Below are 17221 nucleotides of genomic sequence, written 5' to 3'. Positions count from 1 at the left end.
GTTAGGGTTAGGTGGGGGGGGGGGCGGCATGACATGGGCTTCTCTCCCACTCCCCCCGCCATGCTTGATAGGTAATTTGCCACTAACTTTACAGCTGTTTGGATCTTTTTAAAGGCACCACAGCCAATTTGCTTGTGTAGCAAGTCTAAATTTATTGTGCAATTGAATAACATACCTAACGTGTAAAGGGGGCCTTAACGAAGTGCACTAGCAGTTTTTGTTTCAATTTGTGTAGGATTATATACCTGTGTAAAGCATTTCAATTTCAAAAAATGCCGTGAAAAGGCTATTGCACTAATCTTAACTATTGACTCTTTTGGTAACTATGCTGTCCCATAAAGAAGAAATCTGTTTAGTAATATCTTTTATTGGACCAGCAATATAGTTGAGAGAGCTTAGACAAGCATTCAACCACAAAATGCCCTTCCTCAGATCTTGGAAAAAAGCAGATGCAGCCCAAGTTAAATGCCAGGTAGAAAAATTACTATTTAACTCCATCATATAAATGGACAGCAGCAGGATAGTGAAAGCTGTTGTCCCCCTGCTCTACCTTTAGCAGCTTAAGGCATTATGCCTTGTACATGTGTTACGAAGTTGATAGTGTAGTTTTAATAATAAGTCAGACAAGGACTTGTACAGGATAGTTTAGATAGGGATGAACATGCCTCAGGCTAGATGACCTTCAGAGGTCCTTTCCAGCTCTACTTTTTCATGATTCTAAAGAAAATGTGGTCACTTACAAAAGGAAGAAGGGCAGTAATTTGCATAAAGATGGACTATGAATATTGCTTTTGATTATGACAATACGGCTTTCAGATCAGTAAGCAGTTTTACTTGCTTCTTTCTCTGCTTGCAAGATTTTATAATGTACTTGTGCATAAAGCACAACAGGCTTCCACTATGATTGATTTTAATATAAACATTAAATTCACCTGGATTTTCACTTTTGACAGAACGCTGAACAACGTATAGAAAGCAAAGAAAATCAATTCAACGGTTATGTAACTCATTGTGCATAAAAGCTAAGATTTCAGAAAATGTTTTGAGCTTTTTCAGTAACAAATTCAAGACAAGTGAAAAATGTTTCACTAGGGGGAGCCAGAGACCAAAATGCAGTTTATGTAATTAAAAAACAAAAACAAGCCACATCTCAAACCATAGAACAATATACTAGTTTATTATTCTACAGTACTTGCTTACGCTGTTGATTTGCTGGCCCTTATATCATAGCTTAAGTATTGCATCCATTCCTGCTATTTAACATCAATCCTTTGGGGGGTGGGTGGGAAAGGGGAGAAAGGGCTTTTGTTAGGTTAACACAGGGGCGAGCAATTATTTTGCAATTAATTTTGGTCCATTGGCCACAAAGGCAGTTCTGGGGAGCTGCTGCAGGTTGGTCAGCACCCCCCCCACCTCCAGCAACAGCTCAGAGCCCACGCATCCTGTGGCTCCTCCCTGCCACCCCACAGCCCCAGCCCGCCCTGCCCTGCCTTCCTTGGCAGCCCAGCAGTGGTGGCTCCTTCTGGCTTCCACCACCACTGTGGTAGGGGTGGGCACCTGTGCGCACAGCTCTGATCCCATCCCACCCCATGCCTGCTCCAGACTCACCCAGTGAAGCAGAGCAGCTCCAGACTAGCCAGAACCTTCACGTGCAACCCTGCCCTGCGCCTGCCCCCAAATGCCCAGCCACGCTGAGCAGTGGTAGTGGCTGGGCAGACACTGCTGCTCGGCCCAGGGTAAAAGCGCTGCCCCCCGCCACTGCCAGGCGCTTCTTCCTGCAGCTGCCTGGAATCTGCGCCTGAGCTGCCCTGCGGCTCCTCTCCGCTGCTGTTACCACCACCTCTGCCTCCAGGTCCCATCTGGTCTGGAGCTGCTCTGCTCCACCGGGCGAGTCAACAGTGGTGATGGTGTGCATTGGGGTGTGCATGCAGGTCCCTGCCAATACCACAGGGCTGGGGCCAGCAGTGACAGCAGCCAGAAGGAGCTGCTGCCACCATCTCTACTGCCTAGAAAGGCAGTCCACCTGCAGACCCCACTACATGCCCAGGGGGCAGCAGGATGTGCCACAGGCTGGGCAGTGCCTCTTTGCTGGCTGGATCTGGCTGACAGGCCATATTTTGCCCACCCCTGGGTTAACAAATCAGTTCTATATTTAAGTACAGGTTCATGTTCATTAGAAGCCATGTTTTTATTTTTCTTTTGCACAGGGAATGATATTTTATTTTACAGAAGGAATTTACTTCACTTCTTAGAAATGTGATTTTCAGTTGGATGACTACTTGAGCTACCACGATCTCTGGAAGACAGCCAGCAGTGCTCAGGGACGCCAGTCATATACTTTTAAGGTAAGTGTGACATACTGTCACAGTCGCATGACACCCAAGACAAGTGACTGGAATCAATTAAACAATTTGAGGAGTACTGATAATTTATACTGAATTTCCTTGCACACAGCAGAACATTTTTTTTCCAAAAAGCCTAGCTGTTGGAAATTATGTTGCAAACTATACCCAAGGAAATAAGAGTAAAAGCAGTGTCTGCCACTTTCCTTTGGTTTTGCCCAGCAGAAGTTTAAGTCTGCACCAGATCTAGAAGAAGCGGAATACTGGAGAAGTCTCAGCTCCCTTGCTGCTGGTACTCAGTTATTACTACTGCAAGGAAAGATCTTTTTCTTTTCATTCTGCCTTTCAAAAACAAAGTACATCTCCTATTTGGAGACATGTAACATGCAAGAAAATATGGTATACTGCATGAATCCTACAGCCCTACTATTAAAGATAAAACAGTTCTTTAGCCACCCAGGGAGTTCTATCAAGTAAGGTCCACTATATCAGGTCCATTTGACTTGTTTTCAGGTTACTGGCTTTGAATGACCCCTGAATATTATTATATGCTTCTAGTCTACAGTAATATTTGAATAAGAAAATAACAATACAATATTAACTGGCACTTACTCAGTTCGTATTTCTGTATCATCATGACAGGAATGACACATGGCACTGAACCGAGAAACAAAAAAGTCATAGCGTCTGTGATAGGAAGGTGTGTCTTCCTCAATATTGGCAAATTTGACAAACTGAGGAAAGAAAAACAGTATTAGAAAAGCTTTGCAATACATTTTGTAAAAGAAAACTGTTTCAAAGCATTAATTATGAAAACATGATTTTTTTTTTTTTTTTAATACTCATCTGGTTTAACATTGAACAGAAAAAAAACATGTTACTGTATGGTGAGTAATAATGTTTAAACATACTAGAGGGTCCCCCACACTCCCCCATAGATGCACCATGTGGCACAGGACCACGTCTGCCTGCTCCTGTGGCTGGGCTGCCCTGCTGTGGCAGAGACCCTCGGGGGAAGAGACATACTGGTACCCTCTTTAAGTTGCCGCCCCAATTATACTACTTCATGCAGACGTTGTGGTCAGAGGGAAGGGGAAACATTTCAAGGCAAATCCATAAATGCTGGATTTCAATTTGCTTTCTTCTTTAGTTTATGTATTGGCCTCCTTGCTCTTGGCCTTTCCTTTGCAACTGATGGCTGGAAAACTTTTTAGAAAAGGAAACAGATTCTTATGAAATCTCAATTCCAACTAGTAGGGATCTAAACAAGCACATCAAATATTAAAAGACTCACCATAGCCAATTTTTCAAGCAACTGACACTATACTTATCTTAAAAAGAAAAAATACGTTTTACTTCAAGTTGTTCCATTTGGAGCTACAGTACATTATTTCAAAGTGATCTTACAAGTAACTGCATGAAGTACAACCTAAGTGCAAGTGAGAGCTTCTGAAATCTGAACATTCAAAATAATGCTTACGGCCTCAAACAGCTCATTTCTAGAGGAGGAAATTTCTACCGTCTAGTCATGCTTCCAGGAGAGGGAGCCATAGGAGCATTCAGCCTGTAGCCACCCTCTCTTCCCCTGCTCCTCCAGTCTTACCAAGACTGGGGTGATCCCTTGTCCAGGGAAGGCATGGGCAGCAGCAGGGGGAAGAGGGGAGAAGAGTAGGGTGCGGCGGGGGGCAAGAAGAAGAGAGGAGGGGAGGGGAAAAGGAGTCTTTTACTGCCACTCAACTCCCAGACTGATCCACTGGAGGGGTGTGGAGTGAAGTTGCTGGGCAAAGCTTCCAGGGCATTTCCTAGGCCAGGCAAGTCCATGGGGAAGCATAGGGAGCGCTACCCTAAAGAGAGTTTTCCTAGCCGGAGCTTTCCTCACACAGCTGGGTGGTGCACACAGCATTTAAAGTCTGCAGAGCCAGGAACTAGGGCAGGAGAACCTCACCGGAGGAGGGGGCCGCAGGAAGACGAGGAGACACCACCCGAGCAAAACGGGTGACAAATGCAAGGAGTGCCCAGGTACAAAACAGGGGTCCAGACAGTCTCCCAAAATCGGGGGGTGGCACACGCAGCTAGGCAAGGCCTTAAATACCTATATACCAATGCTCGTAGTATGGGGAATAAACAGGAGGAACTCACCCTCGGAATAGCTTGTTCAAACCCAGACATAATAGGGCTTACAGAAACGTGATGGGATTCATCCCATGACTGGGCAGTTAGCATTAGGGGCTATAGGCTTTACAGGTGAGACAGAGAAGGAAGGAAAGGTGGGGGAGTGGTGCTCTATGTCAAGGAGCAATGCACATCATCTGCCAGCAGAATGGGGTCATAGGAGGGGCAAGCTGAAGTGCTCTGGGTCAAGATACAAGGGGGCCATGGGGAGAGGGATCCAATGGTGGGGGTCTACTACAGACCCTCCAGCCAAGGGGAGGAGCTGGACCAGGAATTTTTGGGTCAGCTTGCAGAGGCACTTAAGGCAAGGGATGTAGTTGTCACGGGTGATTTAAATTACCCGGACATCTGCTGGGAGGAACAGTCAGCCAGGTCGGACCATTCCAGGAGGTTCCTGGCCGAGATACAGGACCTCCACCTAATTCAGGAGGTGCACAGTCCCACCAGAGGAAATGCCCTGTTGGACCACAGGAGGCTGTTCCTTCTGCCTGGGACGGCACTAGGCGCAGCTTGCACCTGGAAGATTGGTGGTGCTGCTGGCGCCAGCCAGCAACACCAGCCTCCTGTCATCCAGCAGGCAGATTGGGGCCTGCCCACACCCCCAGGAGGACTGTGGGGGCTGTGCTGTACTGCTCCCAGGGGTGTGGGCCCCTGATCTGCCTGCCACACAACAGAAGGCTGGTGCTGCTGCCTGGGGCCAGCAGCGAGGCCCAGGGCAAGTCAGCTCAAGTGGGGATGCACCCCTGCTGATTGCCCCGGCCCCAACCTCCTCAGGCTGGCTCTGGTACAGGGCCCTGGGATCAGGGCGGGTCCCCATGTGAGCCTATTTGCCCTGGGCCCCGCCACTGGCCCCAGGTGGGAGAACCAGCCTCCTGTGATCTGGTAGGCATATCGGGGCCCACACCGCCAGGACCAGTCTGGCACAGTCCCTTCAGCCCTCCCCAGGGTGTGGGCAAGCCCCAATCTGCCTGCCAGATGACAGGGGACTGGTGCTGCTGGCTGGGGCCAGTGGCAGCACCAATCTTCCCAGTGCTGGGTGTGGGCTGAGCCCAGAGCCATACCAGACAGCAGGTGTGGAATAGCCTAGGAGCAAAATGTCGAAACAGCAAAACAGTTTTGACGAAATGAAACAGAACAGTGCTTTCGAAATGAAATGAAATTCAAAATGAAACACTGTTCTGTTGAAACACTGAAGCAGAACAGTGCTGTTTTCCACAGCCTTACTGTTCACCTGCTTATTGGTTCAATCTCTGCAGCTTAGACTAACCTGCAAAGATTGTATTGATTCAGCCTTCAGCTTTTTGACTATCTGTACTTAGCCACTGAATGCATGCCTATAGTTTCTACAAGGAAAGCAGCGATTCTCCTACCAGAAAATGTAATGCCTCTGCAAAGCCTATGCATGCTACACTTAAATATCTGTGAAATTGATCTAATAAAAGTACCAAATACCAACAGCCATTTGACTGCCTTTTACTGTTTTCCCCAAATAAAGGCATCTCCTAATGTTTGGTACTGTTTACTTTTTAAAAGATTGCGTGCGCTTTGTAAGCAAAGTTTCTATAGTGCCACTTGATTTGCACAAAATTCTTGGGCATTATAATATAAGCCCAAAACTCCACACAATTTAATACCAAATGTTAAAAGGTATCTACAATTTTCAAAGAATAAACTACCAAATGCACTAGTTGGCTCATTAAATAGTTCAAATAGAATGTTTTTATCCTTTTCAATACTGTCTTCCAATTAAATACAAACTATCCTCATTGGCCATAAAAATCAATTATGCTACAAAAATCCAGAGAACTTGACCTAAATTAACATTTGGATGCACTATTTCAGATGCTAATTGCATGAGTCCTTCACTAGAAGTCACTGAAGAGGCCTCAGAAGTAGCTGAAACCACAAATCAGTATACTGCCAAAATTATTAGTTCCAAAAGCACTGGAAGACTTTAGGTCAGAGTAAAAAAAAAAGAGAGAGAAAGAGAAAGAAAGGAAGAGATCCTGAGGCTACATTCACTACACAAAACTTGGGCACTGTATCTGACAAAAATTAGTAACTTTATGGCATCTCAAAATGTCCAAGCAAGCCAAGCCTGTTGATTACCATGAAAAAGCATCATACACTTGTCAACAGGGAACCAGGTTTTCTATTTGCTGTGGCAAAACGCAAATTATCTCCTTTAAAAGGAGAAAAACATGGATTATCTCTTTTAAACCTGGGAAACCACAGGTTTTTCCTTGCAGGCTGACAGAGTTCCAGCTTGCAAGGAGCTTCTTGGGGCTGGGGGAGGAGTGAGACGCAGAGGGCACCATGTGTATGTGCAAGCGCACGCACACATGCGGCAACCAGGCAGTATGATGGTGAGCAGCTCCCACAGCTCGCTCCAGGTAAGTCTATGAGGGTGCTGGGGGGGTGCCCACAGGTAACATGGCTGGGGCGTGGGGAAAGGCATGTGATGCCCAGATTTCTGTGGTCATAATGGGGTGGAGTCTGCAGCATGGTCAGACCAGCTCCAACAAGAGCTTCCTCCATGGCCCAGAGGGTGGGGTCGGGGCATGGGAAGGAGCACCACGCCACCATAGCGATGCACCCCCTGCCTGTCTGGTAGCAGTGGGGTGCACAACTCCACACCACTGCTGCACCTCATCTTGGCAGCAATGGTGGTGCGGTGCTCCTCCCTGTACCAGGTCCTCTCAGCTGGGCTGTGGAGACAGCTCCTGCCTGCAACCTGCCCAGCCACGCTGCAGCTCCGCACCTCACTACTGGCACAGAAAGTATATATAGAAGCATGTGCCACCCTGCCAGTGGCCCCACCCAATCTGCATGCATTGCCTATATCCACCACCCACCCCCTTCCTCACACACTGGGGGTCTGAGGGCTGGAGGCAGCAGGTCAGGAGTGAAGGGCACTGGCAAATTAGGGCTGCTCAGCACCACAAAGCAGTGGGGGCAGGGAGCACAGCTGCTGCTGGATCCACAGCTTGGCGAGTGCTTGGCCATCAGGCCAAATAGGAAACAGCACATGGAGGCATGGAGTCACATGTCATCAGGCCAAGTGGGCTCTGTGCCTCCACGATCATCTCCCCGCTGGAGGGATGGAAGCCTCATGTGGAGGCATCGAACCGGCCAGACCGACTCAATGGCGTGCAGCCCATACCCAACCAGAAACCACACACTTACCCACACCCCCCCATGCCTAACCACAACCCCACACCCACCACCCCCGCTCCTGCAGGCAGGAGCTCTCCTCCCCACTTACCCAGCTGTCCAGTTGCACAGCTCTATGCCTTCACATCATGGAGGTGGAGGCACAGAGCCTGCCACGGTTAAATTATGCAATTATGTGTGGTCATGCCTTTTATGTGCAAAATTGCACATGTGCATAATTACATAATTCCCCAGGGTGCATATGCAAAGACAGAGAGAGGTATCAATATAGATATCTTGATATACAGTGGCATTTCATTTCAGTGATCTCTCTCCCCCTCCATACATACATACATACATACATACATACATACATACGTGTAGAAAGAGATCATTAAAATGAAATGCCACTCTATATCAGTATTTCTATAGCGATATATCTTTCTCTCCTTCTCTATATAGTGGCATTTCCTTTTGATAACAGGGAAATGCAGATTTTAAACAGAGAATTAAACACAAAAACCAGGATCCCTGGTAATCAAGCACAATTAGAGATATTTAGCTTTAGGGCTGAATTTATTATTATGGCAGCCTGATATAACTGGAAGACCAAGGGCACTTGTGTCAAATCTGCAGCAGCCATAACCCCACTATCCAAGGAACAGTGTCCAAATTAAAGAAGCAAATTTTACATTGGAGGGAAATAAGTACACTTCCAGTCTTACTTTCCTCTTCTCTTCTGACTTCCACAGAAGATGTTTTGTCTCCAGAAATCTCATCACCATCCTATTATTTCAGCTGCTGCTACATTTAGTATATTTCCTACAACTATATTTTCAGCCACCACTGAAAAAAATGGTTTTAGAACTTGTGGTACCGTATGACATCGCAGACAAGTCTATCACACCTGTTCTTCCTGAAGGCAGAGTACACCACGGGTGTTAGCTTCGAAACAGTTAAACCACTATTATGTCTGCTGCCACCCATTTGTCTCAAGGAGAAGATACAGACCAGAGTTTTCGCCAAACACTACTTTGTAGTTTGTTACCCAGGACAATAATTTAGAAAAAAGAAAATCTTCCAGAACAGTTTTCAAATATCTACTGTTTAATTGGGGTTTTTTTTTCCATGTTATTAATTATGGAGCAATGCAATTGGTTCATCTAAAATGTCATTTTCAAGACAGGAACATAATTAATATTCTACCATTTAATGAGCCACGAAGTTCAGGAAGGAAAATGTTACAGTGATGCTACTAATTTAAGTGTTCAAGTCTATTTGTCCAGGTATTTAACAAAACTGAAAGGAAAGTTTAGTATATCAACAATTAAGTTATTAGAAAATTCAAACTTCACGAAAAAAAGAAAGGAAAAAAAAATAAAAGGACTTAACAGCTTTTTCATTTAGAATGTAAAAAAAAAAAAGGCTTAGGTTTTAGCTCAAACAGATAATGGAGCATCACCTTAAGACAAATGAGCCACTGCATCACAGTTTGTTTCTCGCCTTTCAGAGAACATCTTCAAAGTCCAATTTTGTTTTATCTCATTAATATTATATTCATTAAAGACCATATGCAAAATGGTTCAACGTGACTACAGATTTGTACCTGACCACTACTGCACATAAAAGTTTGAGATACAGAATACAACATTCCAGTCTGATGGATCGTGACTCTCTGGGGCTCAGGCAATTGTAGAAGTATTGAGTATGGAGCTTTAGGAATAAAATCTGAAATATATGAAACATCAATGAGACTGAACCAAGAGTTTAAATAAAATATTATTAAAGATATTTCTAACAAGAAATGTTATTTAGAGAACAGAAGAACTGCAGTAGTAAGAAACAAACCAATGTGTAAAATGAAGATGAATTCAGACCAGGATACAGAGTCCATGATATTTAAAATTTTTCGCTTGGAACATTTGATCTCATCAGGGAAACTTAGATCAGCATCTCACCCAAAGATCATTTATACAGAAGGTACCAACTCATGAATTTCCTAGATTACTACTCATTTATATGTAGAAGCAGATTAAATGCATATTCTAAACCAAGTATTTGTAGAATCAGATTGCCATCAGCTCACAAGAGAGTCGACTGGGACAATGCAAGTCTACATTTTTCTATAATCTGCCAATCAGCAAGCAGAATCAAAGAATACTACTCCATTCAAAAGGGTACTGTCCAGGTTAGGAATTTTTGAAGTTTGTGCATTAAAGTTGTTCAGCAGTGTTATTTTTTATTCAAAAATCACTGAATTTTAGTGATAAACTAAGTGAGCCCTGTAATTTGCATATCTAACGCACACATTTGTAAGGCACTTTAAAGATTTGCTTCAAGATGTAAAGTCCTACTTGCTACTGAATTTGTGACAAATCCATTACAAAGCTGTGGTGCCTGCACAAGGACACGTCTACATAGTTTTTGCATCGATTTAATAGTACTGAGGATTAAATCCTCGCAAACCTTTACCTGGGTTATTGGATCTGTAGAAAAATTGTTCATTAGTGTAACTTTGACGCATTTCTAAACCAGTAACACTAAAGTGGCACAAAAACTGTGTAGGTCATCTCAGAGAAAAGCAGGAGAATGCTATATACAAGGGGTTAGCAGGCTTCAAGGAGCAGCAGGTTAAAATAACACAACTAAGCCTAAAGGGAAATTCAGTGGCAAAAGAAGCAATGGTTGCAGTAAGAGGGCACATAAGAGAGCAGGGAAGGCTGGAGTGGCATTAGGTAGTATTGCTACTACACTGCCCTCCACCACCCCAGAATTCCTCCTGACATCCTGGTTCTGTGGGCAGGACACAAAAACCCCGTGGCATGCTGGATCTGGCCTGCACGCCATAGGCTGCCAACCCCTGCACTATACATAAGACACAGGGCTGAATCAAGAGAGCTAGGCTGTGTTCTGAGGTATACACAGGAGCATGTATTTGATCGCATATAAATAATTTAATCCCCGTACTTAAGTCTTTCCAGATGGGAACACAAGGATAATAAAATCAGCAGGGTATTGTCTGACCAAAATGAAATGATGGTCCTTAGAGGAATGATACTAAATCAGTATAACAACACTGCACTAGGCTAAAAGGAATAGGTAACTTTTGACGCAAGTTGGATTTGTTTTAAAGAATGACAATTTGGAAAGTCTAAAAAAAAGCACCAACAAAAATCATTCTACGGAGCATAAACTAAAAAAATAGTTTAACAAGTTTTTTTTTTAAAGTAATTTTACTTTTAGAATAATGCTTAGTTGGGATTTGATTTTTCAAATATTTTTATGAGTTCACTAGGTCACTTTTCTACAGCCAACATGTCTTTTACCCTTTCAGTCTTGTGTTAGTGCCTTTTGAAAATAAAGGTACTGTATTTCATTACCGTGAAACTGGATCATGTAAGAAAACATGATATCTGCATACACGAAGGAGTTCTCATAACCTATACCTAATAAAGCATTAATGAGGTGCTATATATACATATCCCTAACCAAGCGGGGCAAAAAGGGATTAACCTTTCATTTAAATTTAAGTGCCCAAAGTGAAAAGCAGCTGCAGAGAAAGCTTCAGACGTCAAACCAAAATCTCTGAAGCTAAAATGTAGCCATTCCTCTGTCTAAAATGATTAGCATGTTTATTCAAATAAGAAATAAGATGAGTTTTTTCCCCCTCATTCAACATGGAGAAAGAGCCCCTCATTTTAGATTCAACTACACATTAAGGGGGTGGAGGAAATGGCAGCTTCTGCTGCTCTGACTGAGTTCAGGGTCAGACTTGGAGCCAAGTCTCCACCCCTTCGCTGTCTGCCCCGATATCCTCTGTTCTCTCTCCTTTCCCTGTCTTTCCGCCCCACAACCACTGTCCCCACTACCCCTTATTTTCCCCTTGCAGCTCTGGCTAGAGGTGAGGGGACAGAACAATTTTAAGACAAGCCTCCCATAATTATCTTCCAGATCTGGAAAATTATAAAAAACTTATACTTTGCGGGGGTGGGGGGGAATCAACTTAAATTCAGAGCAATCTTAGATTCAGGTAAATCCAGTAAATGCACCAGGCAACTGAACTCAGTAATATAAGGAGTTGGTAGCATTTTTATATTTAGAGTTGCCCAACACATTCCTTTCTAAAGGTAGTGTACTCAGTTCCCTAGAACTTTACCAAATTTTAACAAATCAAGGAGAAATTTCTATACCAGACATCTTTGGAAAGCTTGTTACTTTAGTCTCCAAGGAAAAGGGGAGCATTTGAAAATGGCAGCAGATGGTATACGTTCTAATTATTGTGGTGTGAAGGAACTGAGAATGATTCAAATGCAGCAAAACCTCTCCAACTAACAGTCTTCCACCCAGGGTTGAAGTTGGAGAGGTCCTGCTGCATCTGAAACGGTTTCACCTCTTTCACACGCCAAATAGAACGTACCAGTGGTTCCCCTTCTGAAATGGTTTGTACTTCCACACCCTAAGGTGCCACCCTGCCCTACCTTCTTCCTGACTTCAGCTTGGCTAACTACCTCTCTTTACTTAGGCAGGAAAGGTTCTTTGGGTAGATGTGATATCTTTCATTAGACCAACTGAGTAGTTGGAAGACAATTCTAAGAATGAGATTAAAGTAAAATGTATTGGTTTTGCTTGTATGAAGCTGCTGTCAAAGAAACTCTAGGGCAGTGGTTCCCCACCTTGTTAGACTCGAGGCACGCCTTAGAAAATGCCAGCTCTTATTTTTGACTCATGTTTTGACTATAAATAACAGAGCAATTCTTCTGTTGCAAAGAACTCACAAAGACTACACCAGCTGAGAATGTATTTAACACTATGGATTCTTGTTTGAAACGTCTGAGTTTATCTTGTGAAACACGTTTGCACACTTCACAATCCTAACAAAGTGTGGCACCGCTGAAAGGATGTCAAGGCACCCCCGGGTGTTGTGGCACCCTGCTGGAGAATCTCTGGTCTAGCAACTTCATGCTCAGCGAGCAAGGCCTTGACATTAAGCAAACGAGTTGTGTTCTGGGATTCTAGATGCATCTTTTGCAATCACTGTGGAAGTTCACATACTCCATGATTTGGCAGCTGCATTTTCAAGATCATACAGAGTATGCTCTGTCCAGGAGCTTATAGGGGCTGAGTGGGTCTTGTCTTCAATTGCTCCTGCCAGCAGCCAAAGGACTGGGCCACCTGTCACAGGAATGAAAGCAAGGAAACTGTGCTCCCCCAGCCGGGGCCCAGAAAGCCATGAGAAGGAAGAGGAACTAGGTATGTTTGATACGTGGAGGGGCAGAATAGGTGCAGCAGGGATGGGAGAATGAGAAAGCACAGAAAAAGAAAGCTCGACAAGCAGGTCTCCAACCATTAAGCAGAACACATTTAAACAAATCTAGAATCAAATAGGGTCCACAATTTACACTCTTCTATGGGGAATGAACTGCCATGAAGCACTAACAGAGTGTCTAAAAGTTCTCCTTTCTAGTGATCTGTCCAAACAAACTACCTACTACTCTTAGTCCATTTACTGAAGTGGCAGAGCTTAAGCTTAAGGTATTGTAGACCTTAAGCTCTGAATGGTGCTAATAATCAAAGCAGGGGAAGATGGGGCCAATATGACTTCACAGAATGGATTTAGATCACAGACTCAATATGACCCCTCAGTGTGATGCAGTTGCACAAAAGGCAAATACAGTTTTGGGCTAGATCACCTGAAGCATTAGGTGCAAGACACGGGAGGTGATAGTGCCTCTCTTCAGCCCCGATTAGGCTATATCTAGAGTACTGTGTGCAGTTTGGGGCTCCACATTTTAAAAAGGACATGGAGAAGTTAGAGAAGATCTGGAGGCAGGTGACAAAAAGTGATAAAAGGTCTTGGAAGACAAGTCATATGAGAAGAGGTTGAAGGTAACAGGCATATTCAGTTTACAGAAAAAGTGCTTAAGAGGTAACATAAGAACAGGCTTCAAATATCTGAAGAGCTGCCATAAAAGAAAAGGAAAACCTTTTTCTCTTTTGCTAAAGAGAGTAGGATGTAGACCAAAGGCTTAAAGTGGCAACAAAATAGATTTAGATTGGATATCAGGAAAAATTAAAAACATTTCTTCACTGTTAGAACAGCGAGGCAGTGGACCAGATTGCCTAGAGAACGTGTGGGCTCAGCATCACTGGAGGTATTCAGGAACAGGCTGGCCAGTCACTGGTCAGGGACGCTCTAGGCATAGCTATGTCTATGCTACGCTACGTGCATTTCCTATATTTCTCGGCTTTGGTGGTTGCTGCAGGGGGTCAAAAGGGATTTTTCCCCCCCTCTTGCAGCTACATGCATCAGGGGTTTTTTTTCCAAGCTTTTCTCAGAGGTGCTGGGTGCCAGCTGCAGCCATGACTGGGGATATTGGCTGGGGTGTGCCAGTGCTCCTGCTGGGACTTCAACCTGAAGGTTCCTGGCGAGAGGGTCTTGCCCCTCAGCTTAGGGTCAGAACAATTGCCATGTTTGGGGTCAGACTGGTACAGACTTTGGCTTCCTCTATAGTGGGGGGCATGGCCCTCTTCCATGGGTCTCTCAAGTGTATTTTGACAACCCTTACAGCAGCAGGACACTGGCTGCTGTGGTCCCCCTGCTTTACCTGTGGCAGAGTAGGGTGTTACGTCTGGTGTTGTTTTAGGGTTGACCATGTAATTTTACTAAGAGATTAGATGATGGATTTGTATAGGATACCTTGCATAGGGATGATCCTGCCTGTCCATGATTCTACAATTCCTGATTTTTCAAGGACTTTTTTTTAAAACTAGAAAGTTACTTCCAAAGCATCTAAAACCTTAGGTTTGCACTCAAAAGTTAAGACATTCCAGGTTTAATGTTGTATCCTTGTGCACATTCATCATGATGTTATCTAGTTATGTAATTAATTTTTTTCTCTCACCTCTACCTCATGGAGTGAATGGATTATTAATTTTTTTATCCCCTACTTGTTCTGTCAAATTAGTCTAATTGCATGATGGCTTGACAGTGCACATGCAAAAAAAGGTTGCAAGTAAGGGTTGTACAAGCAACATTAATTTTGCATCCTCCAACTTCTAAATACTCTTTACACAATCTTACTAGTCTTTAACAGTTTATTTTGGTACATGCACATTTTAGTTCATCTGATAATTATGGAAGTACTTATTAAATATTTAACTATTGCTTCAGTGCCATAAATCTGCCATTTTTATTTTCTTTAAATTTCAGAAGGTCAATTAATACTCTGTTAGAACTGCTTTTCAGCTTATTTAAAAAAAAAGCTTGTCCAGGAATAAACCAAATATTACGTTTCTGCAATATCACTGTAGTTAGTTTGGTGATGAACAAGATATAAAGGTTGAATGTTTCACAAGACAACAACTGGGAATGAACTGTTTTACATTTAATGTATTCAAATTGCCATATAAGAAATACAGCATCTCCTCCCTAAAATTACTTTAAGCCTTGAAAGAATGCTAAAGATATGCAGGTAAATCTGTTGGTTTCTTTTGAAAAAGTTTTTAATTTATTTACAATTCAGATTTTTTCTCCTTAATTAGCTCAGAAAAAGGTAAACTCTGCAGACACTATAATTGAAACCCATTAGGCCTAGCTTAATAGATCACAGACGAAAAGTTTGTGTGTTTAAGATAGTAGGGTTGCAATGCTGATGTAGCCATGGTGTTCCAGGGAATGCCCAAGAGTCAAAGCTTTTTTCTTTTATTGGACCAAATATAAAAGTTGGGAGAGCTGCTGGACGAGCTGTTGGGTGCCTTTCCTGTTTAAAATGTCATTTTGGTCTCCACTACGCTTTTGAAAGCTCTTTTGGCAGAGTCTGAAGAAGATACTCTACTTCAGAGAATTCCACAAGTACCCTCTTAAATGGTTCCCATCTCACCTTTCTTAGTATAACTGAAACCACAAGCCACCCTCTTCATTTACCTGCTCCTGACTGCATTTCTTTATGTCTCCTAATAGCACAGGGAGACTCATCATCCTCCCCGAGAGCAGCTTGGCTTCACTCCTCTTGTCATAATGGAAGGTGGGTGCCCATTTTAAATGGGGGATCATAACAGAAAACAGTATTTCCAGTCAATTGTTTAAAGAGTACCTGTGTTCTACTTCACAATTCAGAGGACTGGTTCTTTTAAAACAGGCAACTCAAAACTCAATCATTTTCATCATATTCTAAAAGCTAACATTTTCATATTATACCTGGCAAATTACTAGGCCATTTGGATTGACTTAAAATAAGATGCATAATAAAACTGAGTTCCCACCCCATAGTTAAAGTGACAATTGTCTCTTTATAATCTGTATCCCATGGTGTTCAAGCTGTTCACTCCACAAACAATTTAGTGACTGAATTTCAAATAGTTTGACAGAGGAACAAAACTGAAAATTTACTTGTGCTTAAAAACTTTAAAGCCAACATGCCTAAAATCCCTGTCAAAATTTGGAACAGTTAACCATAATAATGCAAGACCAAGAGTAATAGTTCTCTTTGATTGCTAGTAATTTGAATATTGCAGCTCAAAGTACTACATTTTATGGTTCACGTGCAAAACCATTTGGGTTTCTTTATGAATTGCTTGGCTGCTGAAATTCTGCAAGAGCAGTTTAAGAGCTAAATTTAGACTTCCCGTACGGTTCCTAACAGAAAGACTGCTACCAAACAGCATTCAGATTTCACATTTCTGGCACCCAAGAAATCTCATGTTGTTTCCCCACATTTTCAATATCAAGCACACACTTTCCAAACTCATCTTCAGGGGCTACTTATCTTAGGAGTAAAAAGATGCCACCAATTTGAAACCTGTTCCATTTAAAAAATAAAATTCTAAGCTTCAGGAACTGTAATACCATGTTAAATTTGTTACTGTCTTGTAGACGTATGATTTCACTAATAAAAAGACCTGCTCCTATTGTTTTGGGAAAGAGATGTAAAAACTGAAAACTGCACAACTACCCAAAGGGATGTCAAAGGCATGAAGGAAGTAAATGAAAAAGTAGTCAACATTTCTCTCTGGAAGAACAAATATGTTATGTGCCCTTAAAAAAAAAAAGGGTAAACAGCTGTCAAGTAGAAATGTGCTTAAAAAAAAAACTTGGAGAAAAGATGCAGCACCTTAGAGCAGTCACAATTAGTACAGTCACCTCCTGGTCTCATTTTATATAGATCTCAGCACTGGGGGACATACGCATGCCCCATCCACCCCCACAGAGGCATGTTCCAGACCTGAAAGTCTGCCATTGAGACTGCTTCAGACCTGTCCTCATCACACGCCCTTGAGCCCTCTCACCAGCCAACATCCAAAGCTGGAATATGCCTGAAGATTAGAGATGGGCATGGTTTCTTGGGTCTACTGATGCTGGGGGACACTGCTGCCCTGATAAAGACAAGAACTTTGTTTGTGTGCATCTTTAAACCGAAAAGGAGGTGGGGAGAAACTGCATATAGTGGTGCAGAGAACTTAGCTTGGGGACAGAGTATCTCAGCCTATCTGAGCTACAGAGATCAGAAAAGCCTTGATGATGGCAGGATAAGCCCTAAAACTGAAGAATTTAATCT

General features: G+C 43.1%; 1 protein-coding gene across 3 annotated transcripts in view; it reads right to left on the bottom strand.

Annotated features, from left to right (window-relative positions):
• The window catches only part of EFR3A (EFR3 homolog A), a 164716-nt gene that overhangs the window by 79066 nt on the left and 68429 nt on the right, over positions 1-17221 (bottom strand). For all 3 annotated transcript variants that reach the window (XM_019528174.1, XM_019528173.1, XM_019528172.1), the window contains one exon: positions 2955-3076. In XM_019528174.1, the coding sequence (XP_019383719.1) occupies positions 2955-3076 (122 nt within the window). The remainder of the gene's footprint in view (positions 1-2954; positions 3077-17221) is intronic.

Source organism: Gavialis gangeticus, unplaced genomic scaffold, assembly GCF_001723915.1.
Source record: "Gavialis gangeticus isolate Ggan-Ray unplaced genomic scaffold, GavGan_comp1, whole genome shotgun sequence".
In the NCBI taxonomy this organism is placed as follows: domain Eukaryota; kingdom Metazoa; phylum Chordata; order Crocodylia; family Gavialidae; genus Gavialis; species Gavialis gangeticus.
This window is presented reverse-complemented; position numbering and strand designations above follow the sequence as displayed.